The 16,164-nt window shown below is 37.7% G+C and overlaps 1 protein-coding gene across 1 annotated transcript; it reads left to right on the top strand.

Moving 5' to 3' along the window:
- Window positions 1-234: 234 nt before the first annotated feature.
- Window positions 235-10,960, top strand: LOC144653626 (F-box only protein 8-like). The gene is made up of 7 exons (XM_078513677.1): window positions 235-754; window positions 1,688-1,739; window positions 2,537-2,611; window positions 5,351-5,469; window positions 7,665-7,733; window positions 7,898-8,013; window positions 9,071-10,960. The coding sequence occupies exons 1-7, from the start codon at window positions 564-566 to the stop codon at window positions 9,331-9,333; spliced, it is 885 nt and encodes a 294-aa protein (XP_078369803.1). The 5' UTR covers window positions 235-563; the 3' UTR covers window positions 9,334-10,960.
- Window positions 10,961-16,164: the final 5,204 nt, after the last annotated feature.

Raw genomic sequence — 16,164 nt, 5'->3', positions numbered from 1 at the left:
TTAAAAATATATCATTGGTATTTTCTACGTCACCAGATATCATAATATTTTTTTTCCAATAACTGTTATATTTTGGGGGTCCAAATGTGGATAACTAAATTAAAGTTGCATTTCCAGCTAAAGTTTTATATGCAATTCGCAATGCGAGCAGCCTTTTTATTCATGCATTATTATTGACGCAAAAAAATTACATGCAATACAAATTATTTTTCCATCACAAGAAGGTAAGCTGTAAAAGAGCTAATATTTCTAGATCAAAAATATTGCCTGGCCAGCTGATCTTATTTTAGAGATTTCTGAGATATTTTCAGAAATGATTTGTTTTTTCAATGAGGCGAGCATACCAACCAGCAGTCTTACATATTGAGCACGCGCACTTGCGTAGCCACGTCACACTGCACGATGTCATTTGTTGTGATCAAAACAAGATGGGTTTTGGCTGAGTACAGCAAGATGTACTTTTAAAATTTAAAGTGTTCGTTCTGTGAAAACGGCACGACGGGTTCTTCAGAATCCCGAGCCATCGGCCAAGTCTCGATACAGGATTATGTAGTTCTGATCGCATGGGCCAACTGCAGTCTATAGTCCCTCGGAGTCGCAGAAGCCGAAATCTCCAGCTGGAAACATTTCCAGATCTGAGTAACTTTCCTCCAGAGGTCGCCGTGAGTGTTCTTTCACACTTAAACGCGACAGATCTATGTCTCGCTGCCTGCGTTTGGAAACATCTAGCTGACAATGAACTCCTGTGGCAAAGGTACTACATACTTCATTTCCTTTCCTTTGATATTTGCTTTTCTTCTTGAAAGGCGCGTTGCGGCTGCTTCAGACATTTTAATTGAAACTGTATTACTATTCAAGCCCTAATGTGTCATGTTAAGCTTATGTTAATTAATGTAAGTGAAGTCTGTTTGTTTAAGCACCAGGCACTACAATTCTTAGGCATCCATGCATTTTAAAACAATATTTTCCTGTTTTTCTCCTGTGGCATTTATGCGGACAACCAAAATTTGGTTTGCCATGACATGTACAAAGAGATGGGTCAACATTGAACAATTTAGACCTGTCATCCCTCACGTACAACACGAAAGTGAGCCATCTGAAACTTCCGATTTCTGCCCAACTCACGTACACAGTCCAATTTTTCATGCCCAGCTCACACATTTGAGCTTGTGAAATGCATATAAGCCATTTCTGAGAAAAATAATATAAATTTGATTCTGACACTTTGGAGAAAAATATATTTCTTACATGTAAATCAAGGTCAGTTTTTGAAAATTCTCAATTATTGAGAGTAAATACCTAGGGATAAGGTTGTTTCGCATCCAATTTCAAACATAAGAATCTTTGAAACACTTCTTCGAGAGTCTTGGGAAATCTTCAGACGTTGTTGTGTCCCACTGTGTGAGTCTGATGCATTTGACCTGGAAAAAGTTGGCTTCTTTCATACAGTGTAAGCATTGGTTAAACACTTAGTATGGGCTTACTATCTTACTTCTTGCAAAAGGTTATTTTCTAATTGGCACAATTATGAACCTTGTTAATTTGCCTGTTTTTGTTGGAATTTCTTGGTAACCAAGAGTCTGGAGAATTAAAAATTATATTCATGAATAATAAATGAGACACAGTAGGAAAATGAATAATTCTTTCCAACAGAAAGCTAATCAAGTCTCTTTATTTATTCTTTCAGCCTTTCAAAAGCCACTTGGGGTTATGCCACAGCTTATAACAGGAAACATAAGGTACATGTAACTTTTGTCTTGTTTCTTAAAGTACAGTGTACAACTAATGGTAATAAAAAAGTCTTGAAATAATCACTTTGCTACAAAAGATATCTCCAAAACTAAAACTGTGTTCAGCATTGAATCTGCATGACATTCCAGCATGAAATGGTTCACTTTGGGGTGGATTGGATGGTATGACTTTGCCAAAAATAAGTGCATATTACATGCTTACGCCACAACAACAGGAATCACGTCCTGTACATGTAAATCAAGCTACCACATCTTTACGACAGAGATGCATGTGTGTAAGTGGTCCTAAGTCATGTTGTAGGCCTGTCGTAAGCTTGTCGCGTGCAAGAAAGTCGCATGGTGTTAATTGGCCCTTAAGGTCTCCAAGATACCTTAAAAGAGTCCAATCTGGCACACCCAGTTCTAAGCAGTCTTGTTCAAAACTTCTTTTCATAGATCTACAAATGACAAGATATTATTCCAAAGAATGCCTATTTTCATTATTATAACCACATTTTAATCTACAGATTTGTAGATATGTCCAAATCACCCAAAAAACAACCAAAAAATGGTAACTTCAAAAAGGTGTGATGATGGTCCATTTTTAGAGAGTTTTTTAGTTTTGTTGTCCATTGCTGGCAAAATGTTTTTTAAGCTGTTCTTTAGGTACCGAGGGTTCTAGTTATATAGGGCAAAATTAGTAAGAAAATGTCCTGAAAGGGAACCGAAAAAGGTTAAAGTTAGCAGAAAGTTCAAGTTATCACAGGTTCGAGTTAAAAGAAATTAACTGTATTCTTGTATTCTAGGGTAAGATCTCCTTCAAGGAGCTTTATATGTTGTTAGACGAGGGGACATGCCTCTTCAATTTTGACCCACATCAGGTGAGTAAACTGTTTTTTCTTCATCAGTTTATTAACGTTACTTGTAGTAAAGGGAAAGCCCCAGGGGGTGTTTTTTTGTTTTTGTTTGCCTTGCTCCACCTGCACTAAATATCGATAAATACCCCCGGATGTCCATAACATGCACGTCCTGTCAAATTATACTAAATTGTGTTGCTTCCAATCACATGTGCGTCACATAATAGAAGTCATCAAAAGAAATCCTTCTTAAAAATAGTCATCAAATGCAATTTTTTAGTCGCCAGATTGTAAAATCAAATAGGGACTAGTTTAAAAGTGTTTAAAATCATTTGTAGGAATTTTATCCAAAAAAGAACTGAATACAAAGGACTGAAAAACAAAATAATCTTATCACAAGGTTTAAAACAAGTACTAACTTTGTGGCAAACGTAAGGAACCGTGAGGAACGTCGAAGGAATCAACATGGCGGATAGCGATGTAAATATGAGACACAATCCATAGGCATACCTGACGTAGTCAATACTCAAGGGTTTGCAATGCATTATAGGGCGATTTTTAACACGGCAAGTTTTCGGAAGTTTGAGAATCTTTTACGTCTTGAAAAGAAAAATGATGGATCAACTTCTTTTCTCTGTTTGAATGTCTTAGAAGCAAAGATCTTCCAATTTAATTTTCTGAAAGGACCAAATGTCTGAGAAAGGTCAACACAGAGAGATGTACCGGTAATCGCCATTTTGGCGACTGAACCCGAATTTTAAGTCGCCAAGGATGAAGCGTTAGTCGCATTGGCGACCAGTGAGTTGCAATTTCGGGCCCTGCGGCCATCATCGCCAATCAATGTTATGGTGAAGTTATGCTTCAATGATTTTAGCAGAAACAATTTCCCATTATTTGCCGCCTTCCTCATGAAAAAGGCATCTGAAGATCTCTGAAAAACGTTACTGCAGCGGTTTCTTCGCTTTTTAATACCTCAGGGTGTACACATTTTTTATTATGTCAACAGTTTACTTCTTAGTTCTATTCTCTCAGAGACGATTTTGATAAATGTAGTTATTTTGCACTAATGGGCAATTCCAGAAAATATCCATACATCACGACGGACGGCTTCAATATTTTAACCCCCCCCCCTTGCCTTCGGAAATTCCAAAATGCGTTACCCCCCCCCCCCATGCCCTCGGAATTCCATAATCCTTAACCCCCCCTCCCGTTCGGATTTTTCCTTTTTTCTTTTTAAAAGTCCTTTACAATTCCCGGCAGGGTTCGCAAAATATGCCCAATTTGGCGTATAATTTTTACATCAAATTATTTAAAATGACTCGATCTGTAACAGAGGCTGGGATGAAAATGTAAAAAAAGAGTTTTCTCCTTACTCTTGTTCAACAGGTACAACCTACATTAAATTTACATTGCCCCAAACTGGTAAAGAACATTAAAATAACAATATCGTGTTATGTACGTGTGTACTTTCGGAAGATAATATGATCGAGTGCACTGACATATCCGCCATCTTGAATTTGAGCCTTCAGTATCAGCAGTCGCTCCCAACCCACGTGCTTCAAAATGGCGTCTCGAAGCGTGGCAAAATAGTTTCGCGCTCCACTGAATGTGCTGAATATGTTGTGGATCCGCTTTGACAAGAAAAGAGTGAATGAAGACATTCATCAACGTTAAGGCCTCTGGAGCTTGATGTACAACCCACATTTTATTGGTTTTCTTTTGTAAATGAACGTAAACACACGCCTGATCGATCGATACTTGTCTTGTATCTTCTTGTATCCTGCTTCTGGGACGCGGTCGTCAGTTCGTGCTTTATTTGCAAATGAGTAATCCACAAAATTAGCATTTCAAGGAACACACTTTTGTCTGTCTCCTCTGGAAATCCAAGATCTGGACCTCCCATGCCTTCGGAATTCCAATCGTTAGTATCCCCCCATGCCCTCGGAATTCCAGTTCAAAGAACCCCCCCTTGCCCTCGGAATTCCAAAAAGCCATCTGTCGTGGTGTATGGATATTTTCTGGAACTGCCCAATGCCTGAAATTTTCACTAGCCATTTTGGCTAGTGAAAGTCCAAAACCTACTAGCCAAAACTGCATTTTTACTAGCCTTTGGCTAGTTGGCTACCGTTAGTCTCGAGCCCTGAATATACAATTATCTTCGTTCACTGTCCAAAATTCAAGCGCGCAATTGGTTAAAATAGATCACATGATCTTGCTTTACCTGTGGTCAGCAAACTTCGACAGTGCAGTATTGACAATAACACACAAAAAATCGTGCATCCATGTTCAAAGGTAAACTGCAGCTCAATTAATACATTTTTGTGTGTGATTGACTTGCTTGTTGCTTCTCGCTGACTGTATTTAGGAACGACCACAGCTGATGAACGATTTCATGAACCATTTTAAGCTTTATTTCTGTACGGCTTATTTGTAATATTTATATTATTGATCTAATCCCATGTAATTATGTACTACTACACTTCTTATTTTTAAACATTATTGTTTGAAGTTCGTTAAGTTGATGATCGCTTCCAGTGTACTCAGATTGTATATTAAAAGGGTTAGAGTCTGTCCGTTCGTGTTTTGTTTACAAATACACGCAATTGCTGGCCTCACAATGAACAAGAAATTTTTAATACTGCACTTGGCTACGCCAAAACACTCGCAACAGTCTCTAACCCATAATAACAGTATGACCATGATTTTTTATTAAGCAAAACAAGAGAATTAATCAATATTGTGTTTGTTTGTTTGTTGTTTCAGGGAATAATTTATTTAGTGAGACACAATGTTTTGGAGGACTCTGTTGTAGAAATAGCAAAATTTATCAACTGCACTGGAGCACTTTATGGAAAGTCAGTCAGAGAATATCTTGATATGAGGTAAGGCAACAATAACAATAGACTTAAATACCATCCAGTCTAGGTGGAGTAACACTTCTCTTAGTCAAGCAGGGATAAGCGCTAATTATTATATAACTAGAGTAAAATACTAGGATTTCTCCCGCTGAAAAAAATCATATTTTCACATGTGAGAATAACATGTTATTTTCACATGTGGAGATATCGATTTCAAAACGTTTTATGACAAGTTTGCCCTGTTTCAATAATGAACCAAAGTTAACCGATTTTAAGTCAAAACATCTTCAGATCTTCCTTGGCAATCTTCGGAAATTTTCGGAAAATGTTCGTAAACATTCGTATGACCTTAAGACAATTAAACATTTTGAAATTCTTCGGAAATCTTCGGAAAATGGTCAGAAATCTTTAGAAAATTAACACAAACATCGTAATTAGTAAGTTTATATAATAAACAGAGTAATACATGGTTGCTTGGAGATATGAAATTTGTCTTCGAGTGTTCAAATTGATATCTTACGAGTGAGCGCCATATCTCCGCACAACCATGTATTATCCTTTACATGTATATGTAAAAGTAACTGTAATTAATGTTATTTACTGGTACCCACATAACACAGAAGTGTACTCGGGAGCTCATTTCGCTGTACATGTGCAGCAAGATCGATTTGCAGCAATTGCTCACTCCACAAAAACCAGCATTTCAAATTATTTGGAGTGTTGGTTTTTGTGGAGTGAGGAAAACCCAAGAATCAAATGCAACCCACATACGATGTCAGGTGCACTGCATTGGGTCACCCCTGTTGCCCACTTTGACTTCAATGTAGAACTTTGTTTTATGCAGCTGCATGCTACATGTACATGTACATGTATGTGTTGTACAAGTAGCTACAGTAGTGAGTCAACCAAAGTTCTTTGTTCTTCCATTTGATTGATTCAAGCCAGTTGTATAATCTACAGTTGAATCCCGATAACTTGAACCCTCAATAACTCGAACCTTTTTTATTCCCCTCCAGGTCATTTTCTTACTAATTTTAGCCTCGATAACTCGAACTCCTGATAACTCAAACCTTTTTTGATTTCCCTTGAAGGTTCAAGTTATCGGGATTCAACTGTAGCTTGGTTCCTTTCCCCCAGGTGGAGGAATTAAAATGAGCTGCCTCCACTTGTTACTTGTTTCTTGTTCCCGTTTCCTTGTTCACTTGTACCTTGTTCCTCCACTTGTTCCTGTTCTCCTCCACGTTTCCCTCAGCAGTGCTTGTTTCCTTTTCCCACTTGGTGCCTAGGATAATGCTTTTGCTATGTGTGAGTTATGGCTTGTTGCTTTACATAGAAAACGAACCTATTCATCTCCACCATCTGTATAAGGGGGCGTAAGGGGGATCCGAAAACGGCACAGAAATACGCTACAAAATCGCAAACCGCATCAAATTTTACCAAAACACCGAAACCGCAGTTTCAAATGACCAACAACGGTAGGTAAGACTGGATCTGAGCCGAAGATCTGGCCTGGAATGTCATCAAGTCAACGTATCATTGGATAAAACAGTTAAACACATCAAGTATTAACTGGAAGAGGCTGCAATTACAAGCCACACAGCAAGTTTGCTTAATAACGAACCCTAATTGTGTAAGCTAATACACTGTAAAACAAAACACTTGGCTCAAGCTTGTTTAACTGAAGCAAACCAACCGAATGTGAAAGGATCCAGAGGAAACGTAAGAGAATCATATTACCGCAGACAATTTTCTCATCGACTACCGCGGCCAAAAATTTGTAATAACCGCACACTGCGTAGTCTTGTAAAACCGCAATACCGCAGGTTAAAATAAAAATTACCACAAAACCGCACGAAAAAATAACGCAAAACGGCATCACCGCAAACTCTTACGCCCCCCTCCTGTATCATACTTGTGAACTGATCTTTTTTATACCACCTCTTCTCCCCATTTTGTCATTGGACACGGATGGGCCAATAAACTTGCAACATTCTCCTGAGGCATTTGCGAAGAAAGGTATCCAGCCGGTTTGCATCTGCTTTTGTCATTCTCCAAGTCCCGCAGCCATACAGGAGGATGGCTGTGATGTTTGATTTGAAGAACCTCTTTATAGTTTCTAAGCAGAACTCACATGTTCTCCATGCCTTTGAAAGTAGTTAGATGTATAATCTAATCTGACGTTTGTGATGTAATTCTTTTTTGTTTGTTATTTTTTGCAGAAGAGATGTTCTACAGGAAATTGTTAATATGCAGAATTATGAAGGAATTTTTCTGCCTGTGGCTCTAAGGTCATTCTTGTCCTTAGTTTTCCCTGTTTACTTCACTCATTTTTCCTGATAGCTTTCTTTTACTATATAGGTAGTCTTTAGCCACGATATTTTGATATGTGTACTTGTTGTTGCTTTCAATTCTTTGTGTGGTTTGTGACAAATCTTTTGCCTTTCAATTTTAGGCAGTTTTTTGAACGAGTTTATCCCCCAGATCAACGAGGGGAGTTCTTAGACGCCCTTTTGAACAAGTTTTCAATCCGGTTTTGTGCTACAAATCCTACCACATCCTTTACACCAGGTAAGCGGTTTGGTTTTAGTTTGCAGCATTCTTGATAGACATTTTCTTTTTTAAACGGTATATATTAATTTTTGTATTTCAAATTATGCCCTCTCCTCCCAATGTCTATTTGCCTGCCTGCCTGCCTGCCTGCCTGCCTGTCTGTCCTTTTGTCAGTTGGTCTGTCTGTTTTTCTCTATTTTTGTCAGTTGATCTTATTGTCTCTCTGTCAGTTAATCTGTCTGTTTTTTGTCAGTCTGTCTTACTGACTGACTGACTGACTGAAATATTGACTGACTGTCTGTCTGTCTGAAAGACTGACTTCTGTCTGTCTGACTGACTGACTGAAAGATTGACTGACTGACTGACTGACTGAAAGATTACTGACTGACCGACTGACTGACTGACTGACTGACTGTCTGTCTGACTGACTGACTGACTGAAGATTGACTGACTGACTGACTGACTGACTGTCCACATGTCTGTTTCAATCTCAAACTGTCTGCCTATCCATCCATCTGGCTGACTGCCAGTTTGTTTCTCTGGCTGTCGGTCTAGATAGATAGATAGATAGATAGATAGATAGATAGATAGATAGATAGATAGATAGATAGATAGATAGATAGATAGATAGATACTTTATTGCGTGAAATATCTTAGCTTACGGCTAGTTACAGTTATTTTACAAAATAAAAACTAAAATCTAAATTAATTAAAATATATACAATATAAAAATGCTAGCTACTATAGATAATATAATTAACATGATTAAAAATATAAAAAATTAAAACACCCTTGATTGATTAACATCGCTAGCATGTTTGCTTCTCCATTTGTCTGACTGACCGACTGTCCACCTGTCTTTCTCAATATCAAACTAACTGCCTATCCATCAATCTGGCTGGCTGTCAGTTTGTTTCTCTGCCTGGCGGTCTGCCAGTATGTCCACTTTTCTCTCTGTCTTGTTACTGGCTGTCTGCCTGCTTGGCAATGTATCAATATTGTTAAAAGGCATTTATTAGAGGTTTTAAATATCTACAGGGATACCAACATTTTTTTTTTGTCTTTTCCTCTCCAGAGAGTGTGTTTATCCTGTGCCACTCGCTGATTCTTCTCAGCGTGGATCTCAGCAGTCCTCACGTGAAAAACAAAATGTCAAAGAGAGAGTTTGTCAAGAACCTGCGTGGGCTCGTTCAAGGGCCTGGGACGACCGAGTATCTTGGGGATCTCTATGACAACGTGTACTTAGAAGGACATATTGCTTTAAAGGCAAGGAAATGTACAAAGAAAACGGCCTTTCCTTTTGAGAGGCCTTATGGAAAGATATTTTTACACATGTAATTAATGGTTTAAGTGAAAGCAGGAATCGTATTTAAAGAAGATGTTTTAGCACTTTTAGGTAGTCTTAACGTATAAAGCGTTGTTTCCAATCCAAAGGAAATGCACTGATATGATTGGCTAAAAAATGTTCACTTCATTTGGAGTTCTGTCCTTGGAAGTGCAAAAACGTGATACCTTTCTTTTTTCAACAGATTTCTCGCTGTTTCAATTAAAGAGTTTTATAAAAATAGCATGCGCGAAGTATTGTCTTTCTACAACGACAGTGTATTTGATGAGGAAAGTCTAATTGCTTTCGGGACTTGACTGGTAGAAAAACACTACAGAATAGAATTATTATATGGCCACAATTGTACTTGTTTTTGCACTGAGAAGTTAAAGGAGCTCTGTCTTGTTATTTTAAGCAATTTTTTTCTGATTTGTGAAGGTCGTGGGTTCGAGTCCCATCTGTGAACTAAGAATTTTTTTCTGAGTTTATTCTCTCCACACATCAATCCATTATTATTTATTTTTCTGATTTGTAAAATTATTTTCAAATTGAAGTAATCCTCAAAATAATAGCTTTCTAAGATAGAAAAACACCATAAAAGTAAAAAGAATTAAAAATTAACAAGGATAGTTACGACTGAGGAAGGTAAACGCAGGACAAACTTCATAAAATTGGCCAGTTGTTTTAATATCCACTGTCCTTGACACAGCTTCTTAAAGTCTGTTCATTTCCTCACTTTATACTTCATCATGCTAGTTTTATTTGGAAGCTAAAAAAATGTTTTTTTTGTCTGATAAAACAAAAATTATCACTTGAATGTGGCAAACTCACTTTTTTTAAATTTATAATTGCGCCACAAACATATTCCAGTTGTTAGGAATTGACATGTTTCTCTACTAAAATGTCTCTAGTGCAGTAATTAATGCGTAATAAATTTATTTTAAACGATACCTAAACGGTTATTCTAGTCCACACGGGCAACAAGTACCGAGAGCTAAGAAGCCTGCGATTTTTTGGTCAAAGACGTTGCTTGGCAACATGTGTTATCACGTGACAACTCATAGAAAAGGTGATTGTGCTCAGTTTGGGCTACTATTTAATAATTAGATAGTAAAAACCGCTAGCTTCAATGAAGATTTGCCAAAAATGCTGTTTGTTGCCGCGAAAAAATAGAAAGTAGCTTTGTACAAGTTCAAAAAAGTATCTGAAAGGTACAACTGTAGAACACGCATCGTCTGCGTGAGTATTTAAAAAATATCTGAATTTTAGCACTAAAGTTGTACTTTTGTTCTCAAGTTGTAAAACAACTTGTGTACTTAAGATGTAAAATATAGACTGGGTTTTGTTTTGAAACAGCCCCCCAAAAATGTGGTGTGGAAACAGCACCATTAGGTCTTAGGTCGTTTGTAATGTTAGCCAGTTAGTAAGGCAATAGACTTATTGGTAATAGCCGGGTGCCGGACTGTAAATGGTTCTCTTTTTTTACATGTAATATTATATTAGATCTGCCTAGCCCATTTGCACCCTCTTCTCTTGAATTGTAAATATTATTAGCACAATGATGTCGAAGATTTTTTTTTTAATTTCGTGTATACCACAATGTTTTTACATTAAAAACTCAAAACACTTTGTTCAAGAAGGTCTTTGTTATACTGACGGCATGACTGTACCTTTATTGTACAGTTACCATAAAAGCTGATGTAGCACGCGAGGCGCTTTGGCAGCTGAGGAAGTGAGGGGGGGGGGGGGGGGGGGGGGGCAAGGGGGCGCTTATTGGAGATAGAGGCGTTTATTGCAGAAATACCCCCGTCTGGGAGGCCTTATTTCAGGGTGCAATATATTGGAACAGCGGCGCTCGGGCGGACGCTTGTTGCCTGTGTACTGGCCGTATCCAGGTCCCTCCCCCAAAAAAGCCCGATGATGACTAGGCATTGGTTGGATTATCTCGCATTTCATTGCTGTTTTCTGATTGGTCGCTAGAGCAGTTTTCACTCACTTGAGTGTCGAAAGTAAATTGTGTTTGCTTTGGTTTGCATTACTACGCTTAATGATTGGCTTAACAATCTCGCGCCACTTTCTCAGCCAATCAGGAGTAAAACCAAAACCAATCGTGACTCGCTCGCGCACGTTTTCCCGCGCTTCGTGCCAGCTACATGTATTTGCTTCGAGTTTTGATTGGTTCACTGGATTGTCTGTGTCCTTTTTGATTGGCCAGAGTAATTACTTTGGTTTTGGTTTTAGGACACTCAATTGAAAACTGCTCTATGCACTTTAATAATGTTATTAAATCATAAGACTGGCTCTCACTAACGATGTAAGAACAAGGAAAGGGAAAATAGCCGCCTTCTGTTTGTCCTCATGCTTGTGCTTACGTCGATTCTTTCTTCAGGTAAAATTACGTTTTTTGTGCTTGCATCGCTAAAGAAAGCTAGCCGAGGCCCTTATTTACAGGTCTGTTTTTTGTCCTTCCTCAAAACTCTTCACGAGTGTTTTCAGTACCAGGTACATGTACCTCTTTCAATTCTTCAATTCTAATTTTATTTTTGAATTCTCGTACGTTTCACAAGAACGCACGAGTTATCGCGTTTTAACCAAGGGGTCCTTGGGCTGTGTTGGATACATGTTCCCGTTAGCAAAGACGTGGTTTGTGCCACGCCTTTGTGCGGACACGATCCCAGAAATGGCATTGGTTAGATTCAAATTTTTTAGTAAGCTCTCTTTCGAGCAAAAGTTTGCTTACATTTCACAAGTTTTTTTATTATTATTCAGTTCAGGATTCCTTACCCTGGGTGCCAGAGGTTTTTCTTGCGCGGTTTCCGAAAGGATTCCTTTGAAATTGTCAGAACCAGTACCTCTCTTGGCCAGAAGTCAGTATTTGCCAGAAACGACGTTGCTTTATAACGTGCAACTTTTAGATTTCACAACAAGAATTGGAACTTTCCTGGAACATCAACGCAAATTTGTCAAAAGCGGATACTTTTTTCTCCAATTTTTCGAAGTATATCTTTCGAATGAAGTAGTGAGTGACAAAGAAATTATGATAGTGAAAGGCCACACAAGCTGTTGCCTGCAAGTGTATTCGATCTTTTGACGCCAGACACTGATCCATCGTTTTCGTGTCAAACATAAAATTTTATTATATATGAGGGCATAATCTCCCTCGACCTCGGTTCTGCAGGCGAATAAAGATAAAGAAAAGGCTTTTAAAGTAATTGGAAAATCAAGGCTGTTAGGTCAAATGAGCAGATTGAAATAAGCTTCAAATATTCAACTGCGAAATAATACCTCTTCGCAGTGCTAGCTCTGTCCGTTTTTCATTGAAATACAAATAACACCAATGCAATTTCACTCCCCTTGCTTTAGCAAATTGGAAGAAGAAAAAGTGACATGCTCGCACCGTGTTAGGTCTGTTAGCCTCCCGTGCTAGGATTCCACGGATTATTTTCAATTGGTCATCCTAACTCATTAGATAGAGGGAGCAATTGGAAAAGCTAAATAAATTTGATAAAATTTTCTTCATTAAATCAAGGGCGTGCTCAAAGGTGTATGTGTGCGATAAAAATACAATATTCTAACATTGATCGTGATCGTGTCAAGTGCTTTCTCTATAAATATTTCATCTATTTCTAGATAAAAAAAAAATTCTAATACTTTCAACCAAGAGAGGATGAGTGTCTGTATCGTTAGCCAAGTTACAGCTTTGAGCATTCTTAACATTGTGCAAGATACAAATGAGCATTCAAATCTCAGTCTCTTTACATGCATTGATCAGCGTGTCAAATCTTTATAGCCTCTCATTAAAGCAATTGAGGGATATAGTCAGTATAGTTAACTGATGGGTTAAGGGCTCGTCGAGGAGTTTCGCACTTTTTATCATTGGAGCTCTTTCCAGTGCACTCTGGCACACTTATTTATGTCGTCCGTGCCGATTGGAAATAGGAAACAACTTTCTCGAATAAATAGACTCATGGCTGCTTTTTACGCGGGGCACACGGCTGCCCAATGGCTACCTTTCTGGACTCTTGATCGAGCTGTCTAGTCGAGCACTGCCCGAGGTCATTCCGGTGTTGGACCTATTTTGGGAACACTTACACTTTACTCTCACTGTGCCACTCTCCACCCAGGAACGTAAATAGGCACCACCGCTGAACCGTTTATTCGTGCAACCTGGTAGAATTCCGGGGGGGTGGGGACGGGTGAAGGGGGAGGGTAACCCTGCGATGACCTACCATCTCATTAGGGGGAGAAGCAAACCTCCTAGCTGCTTCATTTCTATAAACTAGAGAGTTACCCAAGCACTGGCCTGCTAAACCACTGGTCTCCGGAAAAGCTTTATTTCCACTTCTCAGTTTCTCCATAGGATCCCCCCCCCCCCCACCCCTCCATGAAATCTCATTTTTTTTTTTTCATCTTCAGTACAGTAATATCACACATTCTTGTACGTTACACTGGTTAGCATTTTTATCCAAGCCATATATAGCAATAGTCGATAAAGCCAGGGTGGAAATGCAAAATGATGGAATTGGCTCCATCTTGCAGTTTTATCTTTTGGAATTTTATTAATCTAGGGCATGAATCTCGACGCTACCTTGATCCGAAACAGTCTAGCATCATTCAGCTTAAACAGCATTATGTTATAAAAGGATTTATCATGATGACAAGAAGGCCGACTGCGCGTAGAATAATTGATTGATTTGATTAGTACAGTTATGTTGGCCTTTCAACTTTATAAACATTCTTCACAGGCGTGTGAAAGAAGATTTCAGCTAGCGCCGCCTTGCGTGAAAAATTATGCCCTAAAAATTTTCGCGACGTTTCTTTTACGATCGAGAAATTTAACTAGTAATTAAATTACTCCAGACGTTGAATTTTACATATATCTAACGCCAAAACACATGATTACTGTAGTTCATTTGCATTTGAACTCACCTGGTAATTTTATATTAATAAAAATTCAGCTAATAAAATAACGTATTGCGAAAGTTTCTATGATAAGCCCAAATAGAATGTTCTCCATGAACCAATGTAATAATTATCCAGTTTGGATCGCATCAAATAAATTGTTAAGATTATATATAGAACAGATCTTTATCAATACCACACATTACTGAAAATGATATTGCCAAATATATCATACATGTAATAGCTATAACTTGATTACAATATCTCCACATTCATATTTGTTCACTGTCAACCTTAGCTTATGGAAATGTATTGTGATTTGGTTGCGCAGTCACGGAAAATTTAACTTTGTATTACAATGACAAAAACTGGTTAAAAATGGTAAGTCTGTTAATCAAGATATGTTCAAACAGGTTTATGTATTTTAAATTAAGTATAGCGTACAGAACGAATAGGAAAGCTAGCATGCCGGTTGTTGTCGCCCGAAAGGTCCATAAAAATGTTGTCAAGTTATATTATGCACAGCAACCAGGTTAGTTGACATGTTTATCTAAAATATGAACATATCGGTGATGTTATTTCTCTTACATACTCGCAATTTTTCGACGTAATTGTATATGTGTGTTAATTCTGCCATTAATTAAGTTTCGAATTTTTTTTCGAATCACTCCGGGTATTACAGCGCTTTTCGATACCTTTTTTCTTATATTTAGTTTTTCTGATTCAAATTTGGACATCATTACGTTTTATACTGCATGTGTCGTGAACTTTCGTGTAGAATTCTAGAATTGACAAGCAGATAGATCTAATAAAATGTACTCAAAATGGGAAATTTTGGTTTTGGAACAATATACAAAAGCATTCACAACCAATATTTGAGAAGTACCGTACCTTATATATTTGATCTATTAGTTTTTGCATTAATTATGGTCAATAATTTTATTATTCCTTTTTCCCCTACGATATCAATATCAAAAATTGTTTTGTAATGAAAAATGAAAAAAAAAACCATCTCTTTCAACAAATCGTGCAGTATATTTCTATTATTTTATAGAGTGATGGTAAAACTATCCACTTTGAACGTCTGCAATAAGAGTTGGCTAGATGGCGGAGGTCAGTAAAATGACCACAATACAATATAAGGGACTCATTTTATGTATAAATATTAAAACCATGACGAAATAAATATTAAAACCATGAGGGGATTTGCGGCTTAAATATTACAAATAATTTATGGCGAGAAACCTTTCTTAATTCATTTTACCAGCCAGAATACAGTATAGACTCTCTTTTGCTTAATAAAGCACATTGCTACGGATATATATGCGTTAAACGGGAGAAATGTAATTATAATAAATTGATTTTGAATTTCAAACATCGATTTCTAACAGTTTTTCGGCAAGCTTTGTAGTCTGTTATAGAAGTGATTGACCATTGTCTTGCTTGCGCCTAAGAAATAAGCTTCTTTACTTGAATAACACTTTGGCGGTTTTATAAAGAAAGGGTTGCTTTTCTTTCGTCTCAGTTCATGATGGAAAATTTACATCTCATGCAGCCAAATGGAGTATCTGCAAATTAAAAACCTTTCAAAGATTCTTCGCTGCTAGGCGACAATAAGTCTTTTTGCTTATGTTCATAAATTTGGACCCGGTTTGTGAATAGTAGTACTTTTATTGAATTTCATTTCGCGACAATTATTTTCTTCTCCTCGAGTATAATTCGCTGATCAGTTTAGCGAAAGCTCCAAATCGCCCACAATTTAATCTGATCGGACGAGCTGATACGATTTTGAGAGTGTCAAAAGCGAGGTAAGGCGAGATAGTAATTGATGTTTCCGCAGTTTACGATGAAAACGCCGAAGTTTGTTTTCGTGTCTGTAGTTTCCCGACCAGTTTTCGCATAACAAAATGTTTTTGTGAACATCTCTAGGTAAAACCAAAAGA

This window comes from Oculina patagonica, chromosome 5, assembly GCF_052425735.1.
Source record: "Oculina patagonica isolate OP01 chromosome 5, crgOcupat, whole genome shotgun sequence".
Lineage (NCBI taxonomy): Eukaryota > Metazoa > Cnidaria > Anthozoa > Scleractinia > Oculinidae > Oculina > Oculina patagonica.
Note: the sequence above shows the minus strand (reverse complement) of the source record. Positions and strands in the feature narration are given on the sequence as shown.

Coding starts and splice junctions, on each gene's coding strand:
- LOC144653626 (XM_078513677.1), top strand. CDS start 564: ATGGGCCAACTGCAGTCTATAGTCCCTCGGAGTCGCAGAAGCCGAAAT. Junction 5,470..7,664: donor AGAGAATATCTTGATATGAG/GTAAGGCAACAA, acceptor TATTTTTTGCAG/AAGAGATGTTCTACAGGAAA. Junction 8,014..9,070: donor TACCACATCCTTTACACCAG/GTAAGCGGTTTG, acceptor TTTCCTCTCCAG/AGAGTGTGTTTATCCTGTGC.